Source organism: Corvus cornix, chromosome 2, assembly GCF_000738735.6.
Source record: "Corvus cornix cornix isolate S_Up_H32 chromosome 2, ASM73873v5, whole genome shotgun sequence".
Classification (NCBI taxonomy): Eukaryota; Metazoa; Chordata; class Aves; order Passeriformes; family Corvidae; genus Corvus; species Corvus cornix.
This window is the reverse complement of record NC_046333.1, coordinates 122,146,267-122,162,088: the sequence shown is the minus strand read 5'-3', so window position 1 is coordinate 122,162,088 and position 15,822 is coordinate 122,146,267. Positions and strand designations below refer to the sequence as shown.

Genomic DNA, 15,822 nt, shown 5'->3' with positions numbered 1-15,822 from the left:
TGTTTGTAGCCTTATAGCATGTGTTCTTTTGGAGATCCTAGAAAGTGGGGTCCTGTGACCCTTTCGAAGTATTTTTTGTTTATTTGGTTTTGATTTAGAAGGTAAAGAGCAGCAGTCTTAGTAGTGAACAGAAGTGTAAGCTCCCTGCAAATTCAAAAGCAAGTTTGTTCTTTTATGCTAGTTTAGGGTGGTTCCAGAGTCACAAAAGCTGACTTTACCCTACTGAGTCTAATGGCCCTGGAGTCCTGAAAGTACAGTACGTGGTAAGAAGGACATTCCTTTGAAGGGCAGCTCAGAGCATCATCCATCCATCCATTCTCTAGGTGATCATGAGTCTATGATGTTGCAGGATTGCCGTTCCTAATAAATGCAAACTTTTTTTTCACTTTTGCTCAATTCCAGATACTCTTTCCCAGTATTTTGAATCATTTCACGTTACCGATGCATCAGCTTGCACTTTTAGCCAGACTTATCCTTTGTTTTATTTCTGGCTTTATCTGCGTAAAAATGCCTGAGAGGATTCCAAATTTTAATTCAGTTTGTTTACATTTTTTTCCTGTAGTAGTTACACTTATAACTTACTTTGGTCTGGGGAAACAAGTTATTCTGAATCATCAGCTGTATAGATGAAGGTCTCTTATTTGCTATTTTATGATGCATCCTACTTAGTGCTCCTAAACACTCCTAGTACATAAGTTGGAGGGAAAAGCCTGGTTTTGTTATGCTGGTTCTGTGCCCTCACAGTGTGCTCAATTTGAACCAAATGTCGTTTTACCCACTCTCTTCCTGTCTGTTGTTAGTTGTTACTTTAGTATCCTCCTTGCTGATTCAACTCCAGAAATAACCTTTTGCCATCCTGCCAGTTGTGCGTCGCCTCTGTGCTGCAGCTGAAAGTGTGGCAGGTTTATGGTTTATGGTGTTCAGCGGATGTTTAGCATTGGTCATGTATCCAGTTTTTCTTCAGTGTTTTGTGCCTTTGCTAACTCTGAAAGGCTCTGTTAAGTATGCCACTAGGAATGTTTTTGCCACTAGGATTTCTTCTTCTTCCTGGATTGTCAAAATCTTGTATAATCTGTAGTTTGTTCCAAAGATAAGCAATTTATTTGGCTAGGCTTCATTGTGCAGCTTGATCATTTCTGTCCAAAGCAAGGGTTTGGACAAGGAATCAATAGGCTATTACTGTCCGGGTGAGCTTTTTCTGGGTTGTTGATGATTCTTTTCACCCTCTGGATGTTTGAGGAGTCTTTGATAGCTGCTTGCTGCATGTGACTGGATCGGTTAGCTCCTTTGGTTTTCTCTTAAACTCTCCCAGGCACATCTCTTTCCATCTTGCTTATTGGAGTCCAATGTTAGTTTTCCCATGTCACCACAGGCTGTGTATGATCTGTCCAATTCCTTAATTTTTGAACTCTGTTTCTACTGTTGTTGAGCCAGGCCCATGTCATAAATTTTGCAATATTTCTAGACCTTGCCCCCCAACACAGCATCTTTCAACTTAATTTTCTCCAGTTGAAAACTTAGATTTTGTGCTTTTCTTCAGTCAGAGCACTTGGAAGGCCCAATCCAATACTCAGTAATTATTTTACCTTTATTCATTCACTGAGGAGAGCTGCACTTAAAATAGGGAGGAGGCTCTTTCAAATCATTGCAGAACTCCTGATCTCACAAGGTACTCTGTGCCTGTGAGAAGAGGCCCGATCCTGTCCCCCAGTGAGCAGGGAGCTAGTCTCTGTATGAACTGTATGTCAACATTATCTTATTTCCAAGCAATTCAAAAACTGTCTGTGGAAGAGTTGAGAGAAGGGGGAACTCCAGGAATATTTCATGAACACAAGGTGGTAATTTGACCTCAGCTGTTTCTGAGGAGCTGCAAATTCTTGTAAGCTGTATGAGACTTCAGTGTGGGCATTCATCACTTTAGCTGTGAAATACAATGTTTTTGTTTAAATACACTCATGGAGAATAAAAACAGGCACACAAACCAGAATTTTATCCACTTCTAACAACAGAGTGCAACACCTGTTGCTTTGTCCGCTGAAACTGCCTTTTCTGAGGATCTTGTAGCTGTTAATTAAAGGGAGCTGACTACAGTATGAGCAGGGTTGGTAGCAGGAGCTGTAACTTGTTTTCAAAGAAAAAGGCATGTTTCCGCTACTTCACCAAATTTGCTACTTCAAATTATAGGAGAAGTAGTTTGTCACAGGCAATCAAGGAAAACTTAGATGAATTTCTGAATTCCATTAATAATATGGAATTTCTGCTTAGGAATTGAAATTAAGAAATAATTTTTGCCTGCTTCAGAATAAAATAACAGTTGGAGGGATGTTTTACTTAGAGTATTTAGTAATTTAAAATCAGTCAAAGCTTATTGTAGATCTTAGGAATGTAACTACTACTACTTGTTAGCACAAATTGGAAAAAAGTGCAGCTTTTAGAAATATATATGAGAGAAATTTCAAAATACTAATTAAATCAGAAACTAGAGTCTTGGAAGGAGCTCCGATTAGACTCCAGTATCATATAAGGAACCAATTACAGCTTTGATGCAAACAAGTCCGTAGCATCAGTGTGTCAAGTTTGAGTCATGTTTTTTTCATTCACTTACTTAATCCCCTTCTCCACTTTTAAGCTGATGATTGATTGTTAAACTAGTGGCTTAGGCTTCCCTTCTTTTCAGCTATTTTTCTTCAGGAAAGCTGACTAACTCATTTTTGTTTAACTTAAGGCGAATGTGAGTTACCTGTATCTGGAGTAAGATGGTATGATGACCTCTCAATCTTTTAGAAAGTGTTACAGGTATGACTGTGTATCACAGAGTGTCTGGGGGAGATACAAGTTTCTAGTTTTCAAGAAGTTGTAAGTAGTTTATAGTCACGGTGAGGGAGAGAGCTGAAGAGTTGCAATACTGAACAGCAGCTCCTGTGCTTTGGATTAATGCTTGCTCTCAGGTGCTGTAAGCAGATACAAAAAGGATATTACCTCTAGTGTTGGGCAGTTTGTGTGTCCTGCCTCTGATCTGTAAGGCATTATAGCCACCTGTAAGCTAGTTTGTGGGATCTGCCTCAAACCATGATGAGTTTTGGGTGAGGAAGGCCTCCCACAAAGTAGACTCTGGTGATCACTTTGCTGTTTCATGAAGGAGTGTCACATTTTCTTCTCTGTAGTAATTCAGGGTATCCTGGCTGGGTCAAACTGGTGGCTGTGTCTGAACCAGTATTCTGTCTGGATGGTTCTGAATCTTTTCTGGGCTTAGAATTTGTGGTACTGTGAGAACTGGGTTAGCTTGTTTTGGCTGTTGGAAATTTCCATGGCTTTTATACCATCTCCTCTGTTTACTGGACAGGAACAATTGAGAGAGATTTTCTGATGAGATTATCTTTGTAAGGGAGCAAACATTAATATAAACCAGACTGATTTTCCCCCTTGGGCTTTGGGTTATAAACAGGTTGAAATGTTTTGACATGCCAAATTGTCTTGGGTTCTGATGCAACAGATTGGCTTTCTTTATCTTTTATTTCTCTTCTGGCATTGAAATCTTCAAGCTGATAATCTGATTGATCTTCCTTACCATTTTAGTACAGAATAGCAATCCCTTTTACCATCATGTTTCTAGATGAATGTTAGTAAAGTTTCTCTACTTAGGATCTCTGTTTCATGTCTGTGAAGTCTCAACTTGAGTCTTCAAGTGGTGGTCTGGTATACACGGGACCTGACTGATTTCTCTGTTAGAAGAGAGAATTAGCCACGTGTACAGTTTGAGGTCGTTAGTTTTGCTGCACACACTAAGATGCACTGTGGCCTGAGTTGCTCTTTTCTCAGCTTTTTCATGTCAGCCTCACTGTTGCCAGGGAAGCAAGGCAAGAGTTACATTCCTGCCCGTCAATATGCTCCACTTTCTGTTGTTTCTCTTGTTACAAGTTTTTAGACTCTTGCTCATGCAAATGTGCACAATTGCACTCAGTGCCCTAACCCCTGCATTTTCCATCATTCCTTACAAAAAGACATGTCTTAGGCAAGTATTTTAGGTGGTGAATCTCTCTGCGAGGGAGCTTATTTACTTCTGTAATTGTGTCTGTTAGTTTTAGTAACATTCATGATCTCTTGCTGAAGACAAGTTTGGCAGTAGACTTTGGGTAGGATTCAGTTGCCTGTATTTTGGCGTCTTGTGCAGTTTGAGACACAAAGTTACCCCGTCTGCTTCTCAGCTGCCACTCTGCTGTGTGGTTAGCTAATCCTAAATTAGAAGCCTGCTTGTTGATCACCTTGAATAACTCCCTGGGTCTGCTGGCTGTACTGACAAGTGGTATAATACATTTCTTTAAACACATACATTATTGCCATTTCATTGCCTCTTCATGTCAGGGCTTCTCTGAACTGCCTGCCACATGCAGTGTCAGATGTGGCATGGGTCTTCAGAGAGGATGTCTGCTTCCTGAGCAGCAGCTGATGGAATAGGCAGGCATCCAAATGTGGTATGTCAGGACATCTCAGCTGGCGTTGTGCATTGGATCTTTAAAAGACTGTAGCGGGTTGACGCTGGTCTGACACCAGGCACCCTCCAAAACCGATCTCTCACTTCCCTCCACAGCTGGACAGGGGAGAGGAAGTATAATGAAAGGTTCATGAGTTGAGATAAAGACCAGGAGAGATCACTCACCAAATACCATCGTGTGCAAAACAGGCTCAAACTAGAGATATTAATTGAATTTATTACTAACAAGATCAGAGCAGGATAATGAGAAGTGAAATAAAACCTTAAAACACCTTCTTCCGACCCTTCCCCCTCCCCAGCTCTGCCTCCTCTGCCAGAAGCAGAGGGAGACAGGGAATGGGAGTTATGGTCTGTTCATTACCTGCCTTTTTCTTCTGCTGCTCAGGGAGAGGAGTCATTTCCCTGCTGCACCGTGGGTTCCCTCCCACAGGACACAGTTCTGCATGAGCTTCTCCGAAGTGAGTCCATCCATGGGCAGCAGTCCTCCCCAGACTCCTGCAGCATGGGTCACTCTTCCATGGGGTGCAGTCCTTCAAGCACAGGCTGCTCTTGCATGGGAACAGGGCCCCTCTCTCTACAGGTCTCCTGTGGAGTCACAGCCTCCTCACAGGCACCCACCTGCTCTGGTGTGGGGCTCCTCCACAGGTTGCAGGTGGATCTCTGTATCCCCATGGCCCTGCATGGGCTGCAGGGACACAGCTGCCTCACCACGGTCTGCACCACAGGCTGCAGAGGAATGTCAGCTCTGGTGCCTGGAGCACCTCCTCCCCCTCCTTCTGCACTGACCTTGGTGTCTGCACACTCATTCCTCTCACATATTCCCGCCCCACTCTTCTCTGGCTGCAGTTACAGCTGTGCAGGAACTTTTTTCTTCTTCTTCTTCTTCTTCTTCAATATGTTGTCTCAGAGGCATTACCACCATTTCTGATTGGCCTAGCCTTGACCAGTGGCACATCTGTCTTTGGAGCTGCCAGGGGTTGGCTCTGCTGGACACAGCTGCCAGGGGTTGGCTCAACTGGCAAGTTGTCACAGGAGCCACCCCTGTAAACCCCCACTGCCAAAACTTGGCCATGCAAACCCAGTAGACTCCGGTAAACCGTGGTAATCCCATGCTGTATTTCCTTTGACTCCATTGACAGTTTAGACACCTTGCTTGTATTTGTAAACCTGAATTATAGATGTCTTTAATCCTTATCTGAATTGTCATATCTCATTGTATAGCAGTGCCATACAATATGGGTAACTGTGCTGGTGTGAGAGGTACTGTGCACATATATGGCTTTGTAGGTCACCAATTTTTCATATTGGTTACTTGACTTTTGCTGTAGTGGTTTAAGCAATTTGCTACATCCTAAAGGTTTGCTTATTTTATTTACTCTGCGACATATTCTATGTATTTCAAGTTGTATAAATCCAGTTTGATTGCAGGGTGAGGCTTCTGTTCTAGCCCTCTTGCTAACACATCATAATTAAATGGCAGCAAAAGTCCCCACCTTTGGCCATTTTGTTGATTGAGAAAATCTTTAGGTTTAGTCTTTGATTCCATAATTAGCTGCTTTATTTGTCTGGTTTGTTTTTTTACTTTTCTTTTCAAAATTACACAGAACAAATTTAAAGTGAGTTGTTAGAGAAGGATTGAAGCTGTGACAGATATAAATAATATGTATTCCCACATAATGTGACTCTATGATAAAGGTAATGTGGTCATTGATTTAGAGAGTTGTATGCTCTTTGTAGCAAATTGTATCAACATCATATTGGAAATTAGGGAACTAGTATGATTTCATGATGAAAGAAGTGTGCAAGATGAAGCAGTTTCTCGCTCAGTTTTCTGAGTTTTAAGTCCTTTTTTTTAATGTTGTTTTAATGTGCTTTTTCCGTGTAGTAATTCAAAAGGGAGGTTGAGCTGACTGCTGTTTGAAGAAGTGGTTGAAAAATATGACTGCAGATTTTTAATCTATTTCCTACTTGATTTTTTCTTCCAAAAATACCTTCCTTCCTGTCCTCATAAGGGTTCTTACTGATTGTACATAAGATTTGGCAAAGGATAGTCCTCCATGGGTGATACTATCTGAAAGTGTGATGAGATTTTATGTTGTGACTTGGTGTTCACTGCAGCTGCTTGGCCCTTCCTTGCCTTCTTGGGGCTTTGTCTACAACCTTTTTCTGCTCCAGTCCAAGAGCAGAGGAAACAAATTGTAAGGAACTGTAGTATTTAGTGTTCTAGGGCTGGATTTAACACTGAGCAAGAAGGGGAACTTTTTTGTAAACCTTGCAGCTCCTTAAATTTTGAATATTAGTCCCTAGTATTTTGTGCCACTTACTTTGGTTGTGAAATATCTTACCAAAACAATGAAAATAAAAGAGTTAATGATTTCTCCCTCACTCATCTTATACTTCAGGAAAGTAAAATGCTTTTAAGGCATCACTTCACTTGCTGTCATGTATTACTTAGCTGTTAATTAGCTGGTAGATATGTTCATATATCCATTGAAGCTAAGATTCTCTACTGTAAGGCACAGTAAAAAAAATGAAACCAGGCCACAGGTTTCTGAAGATGTAATCATCAGGGATGAGATCACGGGCTTTGTGAGGAACAGTGTGAAGGAGATGAACTTCAGTCAGTGTATAGCTTGACAGCAAAGGTAAGCTGCTTAGCAGGAGTTGAAAGGGCTAATTCCTTGCACCCACTCCAGCTCAGGAGTTTGTGGCCCTCCTTGTACAGACACAGATGCTCCTCTGATCTTTCTCCTCACCTGCCATGTGAACTGGTTCAGTGAAGTAAATGGACAGAAAATGTTGGATTTTTGCTGTAGGGAAGAGAGGACATGGGAGTGTCCCTTGCTATGGCAGCAAGTCATTAGATCAGTTTGGCTGTTGGCAAACCACTCATAAGGCAAAAAGCACTGAAATTGATGGAAGAGCAAATGGGAAGGACAAACAGTGGGGACCAGCAGTAATACAGAAAAATATATATGTCTTAAAAAACAGAGAAACCTTGTTTGATTTCATGCCTAGTGTTTTAATTTTTGTTATTTAAAATGTATAAATAAGATAAATTTTGGTAATAAGTCTGGATGACCATCTGCTGATTATTGCTTTTAAGTCATGCTCTTGCTAAAGTGCTACTGTGTGGCCATCTCATTACTTGGTTTTAGAAGACATAAAAGTTTGAATTAAGCTACTCTGAAGGTAATGCAGAGCTGTGTGGGTTTTGTCAACCCCAAATAAGCTGCTGGATATAACACAGTAAAAAGAAATTACATAAGGCTTAGGACTTTTGTAGGACTTTTTATATTAATGTCCACAAATGTATAAATATTTGCTGTAAATGTGAGAAATTGCACCCTAGAAATATGTTTTACCTTTAGGCAGTTTTGTATGCTTCTGTATAACTGAATGAGTGAATTTATATGAGGAGAATAGAAGGAGAACAGAGCATTTAATGGAATCTTAAGGCTAAAACTAAAACCAAACCCTTCTTAGTTAGGAAGCTGTTAACTATTAGAGTTCTGTGACTTGGGACTTTCACAGAAGAATCACATTAAAAAGCTTCTCGTCAAAATGGGGATTGGTCTGAAAAAAAACCCCTTGAGATGCTGCCTGCTTAGACACTGCCCCCAGTCTATTGGATTGATGTTCCTGTACCTTTCAATATTTTCATTAATGATGTGGATGAAACAGTACACTTATTAAATTTGTAGATGCTATAAAGCAGGCTTAGAGGAAACTTGCAAACATTTTGGAATTAGAATTAAAATTTGATGTGATCTTGAAAAAATTAAATGATTGTCTTTTTCTTTTTTTTTTCTGTTTTGTTGTTTTAGTTTTAGTAAGAAAATTCAAGGAAGACAAGAACAAAGTCACATTAGCTAGAGAAGAGTCAGATTCACAAAGAGCACAGGCTAGAACTTGCTGGGTAGCAGTTTGGCAGAAGAGGATCTGGGACCATTAATGTAATACTGTTGTGAAAAATGGACACTGACTGGAAAGTATAAGCAGAATTCTTGGTTATATAAAGTACTAGATATGTCAAGTAATTTTTCCTGCTCAGCAGTGGCTGGCCCTCTGTTGTTCCCTTTATAAAGCCCTTCACAAGTATGTAGTATGTGCCACGCATTACATACTTGTGTACAGATTAGGTTGGGTACTCTGGGTTGTATGATGGAGCACTGTGAAAGTGTGGTGACTCCCTACTGCATATGTGCTTTTTCACTTTCTGCACAGATGAAGTCCAGCCTTCTGTTTTGACTGTTCAGGTCATTAGTTTCTCTATCTGTTGGTTGTTCATACAACTTGTCTTTCTAATACTGCCTTTTCAATTTTCCCGCATTGTACAAGTGTGTTTGGTTTGAAAACTCATTGTCCATGCTTTCTGCCTTTTGTGGTGTTTTATTTACTTTATCAGTCTTTATTTATTCAATTACTGTGACATCACAGTATTCAAATACTGTGAATCATTTTATCTGAGCATTTAATTCATATTTTATGTCACAAGATCTAAGGCTATAAAGTGATTCCAGAAAAATACAAAAAGTAATAATAATCAGAGAAAGTGTTAACTAATTCTTTATGCTACATGGTGCTTTTAGCATGATACAAGTGTATTCACAGTTTTTAAAAGTATTCTGCATCTGTAAATGTAACTAAATATTTGTAGTGGGTTTGCATGGCCAAGTTTTGGTAACAAGGGGGCTACAGGGGTGACTTCCATGAGAAGTTGCCAGAAGTTTCACTTGTGTCCGAAGGAGCTGATGCCAGCTGGCTCTGAGATGAACCTGTTGCTGGCCAAGGCTGAGCCCGTCAGTGTTGTTGTTAGTGTCTCTGGGATAACAGACTGAAGAAGCAGGAATAGTTGCTGCACAACAGAAAGTGGAGTGAGAGAAGAGAGGAGAGGAGTGAGAATATGTGAGAGAAACAGCTCTGCAGACACCAAGGCCAGTGCAGAAGGAGGGGGAGGTGGTGCTCCAGGCACCAGAGCAGAGACTTCTCTGCTGCCCATGGTGCAGACCATGGTGACACAGCTGTGCCCCTGCAGCCCATGAAGGTCCATGGTGGAGCAGAGATCCACCTGCAGCCCATGGAGGAGACCCACAAGATCTATGGCCCCATGGAGAGAGGAGTTCACACTGGAGCAGATTTACTGGCATGACTTGTAACCCTGTGGGAAGCCCATACTGGAGCATTCTGATCCTAAAGGATGCCACCCAGGGAAAAGGATCCACACTGGAACAGTTCATGAAGAGCTGCAGCTTGTGTGAAGGACTCATGTTGAAGGAGTTTGTGGAGGAGTGTCGCCTGTGGGAGGGACCCCATGCTGGAGCAGGGGGAGAATATGAGGAGTCCTCCCCTTAGCAGGATGGAGTGGCAGAGACATCGTGTGATGAACTGACTGTAACCCCCATTCGCCATCCCTCTGGGTCACTTTCTGGGGAAGAGGTGGAGAATTCAGGAGTGAAGTTAAGCCTGAGAAGAAAGGATGGGTGGGAGGAAGGTGTTCTTAAGTTTTACTTTTTATTTCTTGTTTTCCTACTTTGATTTGATTAATAATAAATTCATTTAATCTCCTCAAGTCGAGTTTGTTCTGCAAGTGACAGTAACTGGTGAGTGATCTTTTCATGCCCTTGTCTCGACCCACAAGTCTTTCATTATATTTTCTTTCCCCTGTCCAGCTGAGGTGGTGAGCGATAGAGCAACTTTAGTGGGTACCTGGTATACAGACATGGTCAACCCACAACAATGTTGTGTTTCCTGATATATAAAAAAAATGAATGGAATATTTTAACAGCAATATTTTCACTTTAAAATATGAGGAGTTTTGTTTTGTTGTTTTTGTGTGAGTTTGTTTTGGTTTGGTCATTTTTAGTTTGTCAGGAAAATTCACAGCTTGTACATAGTTTAATAAGAAAGTCAATACCAACTGTGAAATGAAACCTGTGTAGCTGCCTATGTACTAGGTGCTCAAAAGGGGAAGTGAAGTAAAATGCAATTCTAGTATATTTGCAACCCTTTATGTGTTTGCTGTTGCATTTCTACTGCAGCTGTGTGGGTGAGACTGTGAGGAGAAACCACTGCAGCATCTCGTAAGGCACCGTAAGCCTTGGAGTGCAGCCTTACAAAAATGGCAGCACTGCGACTTGCGGGCTCCAACTGGATAGATGTGTGTGATTAAAACGTTAAGGAAGATAATTTCTGTTGTGTCTTGACATGGTAGCTGAGGAAAGGCACAAAGCTGGGAGGCACAGCTGTGCAGTCCAGCTTCGTCTGAGAGGTGCAAGTGTCTGTAACTACTGCTGAACTTGAAGAGAAGCTTCTCTGGAGCACTTGGGTGTAGGAAGTTCCTAGGTATGAGTTGAGTTAGCCACCTGATACGGGGTGTGGGGACTTTTCTAATTGTAATCTTAGTATCCTAAATGAACCATCCCTTTTGTATATGCCAGATTTTTCAAAAATAACTCATAGAAGATTTAAAAATATTTTGATTATGTAACTGCATTTCATCTCTGACCAGCTTAGTGAAATCTCTCTCCCCCAAGTCCTACATTTTATGTAGCAGTGTATTTTATTATGTTTGTGCTTGTGGCTGGAAGGGCCCAAAGTATTTTTGCTTCACTGTTTATGAAATAGTACACCACTGGTGTATATTTGTAAAAAATGTAAAGAAAAGGTGGAATATAGAGTTTTTGTTGCCTTTTGTCATGACATCAAAGATTGGCTTCCTGGTAGTGTGCAAATGACACGCCATCACTATATCAACTGTATTCTTTCTGTTGTCTCTCTCTACTAGTGGAACCGATTACTACTGATTTTTAGAACTAATTACAAATTCATTATCTCCATATCTCATCTTCTTAAGAGTTAGTCCATACAATTATATTACTGCCTGGGCATTTTTGCTTATACAGATTAATTTACAAAATAGTTGCAGTTCTGCAGCTTTAGATATATAAAAACCCCAGCACCCAATATGTTATGATAAATTCTGATTTCAGAATTGAATTTTCTATGTACTTTACTTTTAGTATCATTTTTTTCCCCTAAACCTTACCTTCTTCATTTTTACAGTTCCTCAATACTATTCGTAAACTGATTTTTCTTTTTTTATCCTTATTAGGAAAGGATTCATCCCACAATTTCTCCCATTAGAACATCATTACTGTAGAACATAATATTTTATTTGGTTTTTAGTAAGTTCTGTTTTTGTGAAGAATAAACTTTTAAAATACTGGAAGCTGAAGTGGTAATTCACAACTGGTGGGGCTCAATACTGGGTGTTCAGTAGTATTTCATGCAGTACCATATGAGTGATGCCTTTCTCATACTCATGTTTGTAAGCTAAAATGCTGTAAATACTATGAGTTTCTTAAACTGCAATTATTGTGATGATATTTCATGTTATGTTGGTTTCATTTTAATTATGTTTAAAACATATGGCCCGATTCTGCCATCATTGACTTTGATGTTTACAATTAAGAAACTTTTTCAATTAATTCCTGTCTATACTAATGTATTTGAAATCAGAAATAGACATGTTATATACCAAAGGCTTCTATAGCTCTACATCTTCTCAGTCTTTAAATCAGGCCTTTCTAACAATACTGCTGTATTGTTTGGCATTTGCTGTGAAATAATAGTAGGATTTTTACAGTATGAATCCAGTCCATTTTTTTTTGAACACATGAGGTATTTGAATATATCTCAGGTAACTGTATATGTTATTTTAAATCTGCTGCTATTAGTATTTCACTGAAGATACTTATGAAGATGCTCATGAAAAAGGCAGGTGACTGCATCTCAACTTCATTTTAAATTTTTTTCTACTTTTGTCTTCCCAGAGATTTAATGTCTTTCCTTAGTAATAAAAATGGCATTCCAGTCTGAACCTTTTCTCCAAAGCACAGAGTCACAGTAATGGGATTTATTATTTTCATTATACTAGTGCAACTGTGCTAAAGTACTTATAGTCTATGGTGTAATGAGTGATTTGGGATCTTAATCCAACAATATTGTCCCTCTGAGTAAAGATACTTGGATATTTTTCAATGGATTGGTGGGGGAGGAAATACGGATAGTAATTAAAATTTTTTATGTAGTTTCATTCGTTTCAATAAGCCCTTCCTTAGACAGTTTTTCAGGTGTTGGTTGTGTGGGTTTTTTTGATAGGGAGAGAGAATTACCCCAGCAGAAGGAGCAAAGAGCTAAGTGGTAATGGGTGCTGCCTGTGATGGATGAGAGCTGAGCTCCTGCTCTGCCTTAGCCAGTGGGACCAGAGCTGCTGCTGGGAGAAGTTGCAGTTCCCCAGGCCTCATGTTGGCTGTTGCAGGTTTTGTCTCTATCCACCCTGTACAGATCATCTCATGTGTATGAACCCTAAATAATACAGTCTGTGTCCATGCTGCTGAGCATGGACATGCTGACATATATCATCCTGCTCCTTATGGGACAGGAGGAGCCCAAACCTTTTTCCCAGATGACTGACAATGACTGGTTTCTCTCTTACTTGAGTGGATTACCTGGGATGCCTGCAGGCCTCTGACATGCTCCTGTGTGGTTTTTGCAGTAGCAGGAGTTTTCAGCCAGTAGCCCAAATTTTGCCTAGGAGCATCCTCTCAGTGAGTAGTATGAAGGAGTGGTGCCCTGACCCTGGTTTGTTTATGCATGTAGACCTAGCCTGAGAACAGGTATTGGCAATAAAGAAACTAATTTGGGCAGATGAAAAGAGATAATTAGTACCTGGCACATTCCAGGTAAATGTTTTAGCCATTGGGTTAAGGGCTAGTTTAGGAAATCCTGGTACTTCTGTGAGTAGTTTATACAAGGATTGAAGTATTCCACCTGTTGACTGAATAAGCAGTGATTTTTTTTAAAGAACTTGCATCTTTGGCGGTGGTTTTTTGTTTGTTTGTATTTTCTTCCCTTTTTTTTTGTATTTTCTGGTTTGGTAACAGGCCAAAAAAAAATAGGGATTTTCTCTTGGGGCCTTATTTGGTACTTCAGGTACTCCGGGTACTTTACTGGAAAAACAGTGGCAAAAGTTTGCTATGGCAGTTTGTTGCAAAGACATTCTCTCTTGAATATATTGGCAGGTGCTTATCTCATCTGCAGGATAATTGTGTGGAATTTTATTCTAGAATAGTAATCCTTCCAGCTATATTTCAGGCAGGGTGACCCCACGACTGAAAAACAGAACCTAGAGCCAGGGTGTGCAGGTTCTTCTCCAGTGATGTTCTTTGGCTCTGAGCTCTGTTTCTCTGTGCATCCATTTAGAAGTAATGTTTGCAGAGGCATGACTTTTGTGGACAGTTTTGTGACCCAGATCCAGGAGCAAAAAAGGAGTGTTGCTAATACCACTGTAGTCATTCGACATTCAAAACGCAAAGTGCTCTGCTGATAATGTGTTTATTGCAGTGACAGGCAATGGCACAAGTTAAAATGCAGACTACAGCAAACCTGTCTGGACCCACCATGGCCCCTATGGTGCTACCCCTGCCAGTTACAGCTACAAATACACTGAGTCTGCCATCCTCAATGAATGGATCCATTTCGGAATCGGCAGCCAGCTGTAGCAGTCCTACTGCCGGCCTTGTGGATCCTGCGTCTTCAAACAGCTCACCAGGTAAGTTGGTCCAGGTATATTTTCTTTGGTGCTCAAATTAATCTTTTTGATGACTTGTTAATTTAAAAAGATAGTAATTAGGCCTTAAAGAGGATTAAAATAAAGGAGAAAACACATGTAGAAAAGTGGTTTTGGCTAAATAAACAGTTTACTAAGTTTAGTTTCTTTAACTGAGCTCAGATTTGCAGTGAAGTTTTGATCAATAATATAAAAGCTCAGAAAAGAACATGCCTATTTTGTCAAATTCTGAGTGTATCTTTTATAGAGAAGTTTTAGTGGGGCAGGAAAGTCTCCAAGTTTATTTCTCTTCTCTAGAACAGAATGTCTTCTAACTACTTGGCAGTATTTGGTGTTTCCTTTGTAGCCTAATAAATGCTGTAGTTCCTATGCTGAACTGGGTATGAAATGCAGAAGTGTTGTCCTAATAATTTAAGCAAGAAATGACAGTGTGTGTGTGTGTTAGGGATAGATACAAATAAATTGCAAAAAACTTGCAGAAAGTGAAATAGTCTAAAAAAAGCAGAACAAAATCCTTAAAGGGGAAGGTGTACTTTGGGAGTGTTCTGAGAGTGGCTTCATTATTGTGAGAAAGGTCTAAAACATTGGGAAGAAGCTGGCAGAAACAAGTGGGGACCACAGGGTTTCATCTACTGTATTTGTCTCATAACTCTTACGCTATCCACTTCTCCTTCAAAGTGTGGAGAAACCATTCTGAAAGAGTAGTCAATTCCAGGAACCATACCATATACTCCTGACAAACTTTGGTGACACAGAAAATATAGAATATGCATATGCTCCCCTGCACTGTCATCTTTCATAAAGACACTTTGGAAAGAAATAGTTTTTGGGTTTTTTTAATTGCATGTAATCAAAATTGTTATTGTAAAATACATATGCTCATATGATTAATATTTAAATGGTATTTAAACTTTGTATTTAGCATATATGCAAAAATTGTTTTAGCCAAAGTATTTTCTTTTCTAAGCATGCTGCTTTTGCAAAGCTTTGTGAAGTTGTGAAGAATACATTTCTCCACAAAAACTTTACAGACTCTTTATTTACAGCTCCTCTCCAAGATAACATGGCAAACCCCAAAGAGAAAACTCCAATGTGTCTGGTAAATGAGTTAGCCCGTTTCAATAGAATTCAACCCCAGTATAAGCTTCTGAATGAAAGAGGGCCTGCTCATGCCAAGGTAAGGTCACAGTTCCAGGTGATGAGCCATACCTTACATGCTGAACAGATAATGTCATGGTTTGGACAAGTGTGCTTGTCAAACCCAGCTACATTTCTAGTGTAAGGGCTTTCTTACTGTTCTTTATTTTGCTGCTTTTTTTCCCCACACTTTTGGAAAGTATGCCTGTATTTCTGTTGAAGCCCTGTAGATCATTTTGTACCTTACTTTGTCTCGCATCTTTGAGTTTATATTTGCTGGTCTTTATATAGACCTTGTGAAGGTCTTTTCAGGGTATCACCACCCTTTCTTAATCTTTCCAGAGCACTTGCTTTTTAGGCTGCATGAATCTTTCTCTGCAGTCAGCATCCCTCTGATAACTACTTCTGCATTTGTTTCATGGTAATGCAGGTGATGACAAATTTGTGACATTTTTAAAAGTGCTTATTGATGCAATTCTTTGCCCATGAAGTTGATACTCTATCTTCAAATCTTGCATTCTAGGGCACAGACTTTATTACTGTGCAACTTTACTATGTA

General features: G+C 40.0%; 1 protein-coding gene across 9 annotated transcripts in view; it reads left to right on the top strand.

Moving 5' to 3' along the window:
- Positions 1-15,822, top strand: part of STAU2 (staufen double-stranded RNA binding protein 2) — a 171,970-nt gene that overhangs the window by 6,198 nt on the left and 149,950 nt on the right. For 8 of the 9 annotated variants that reach the window (XM_039549124.1, XM_039549127.1, XM_039549126.1 and 5 more), the window contains 2 exons: positions 13,901-14,108; positions 15,173-15,303. In XM_039549124.1, coding sequence (XP_039405058.1) covers positions 13,910-14,108; positions 15,173-15,303 — 330 coding nt within the window. In that variant the 5' untranslated portion in view covers positions 13,901-13,909. Of the gene's footprint in view, positions 1-13,900; positions 14,109-15,172; positions 15,304-15,822 lie in introns of those variants that run through there. The other variant, XM_019289110.3, reaches the window with a different exon arrangement.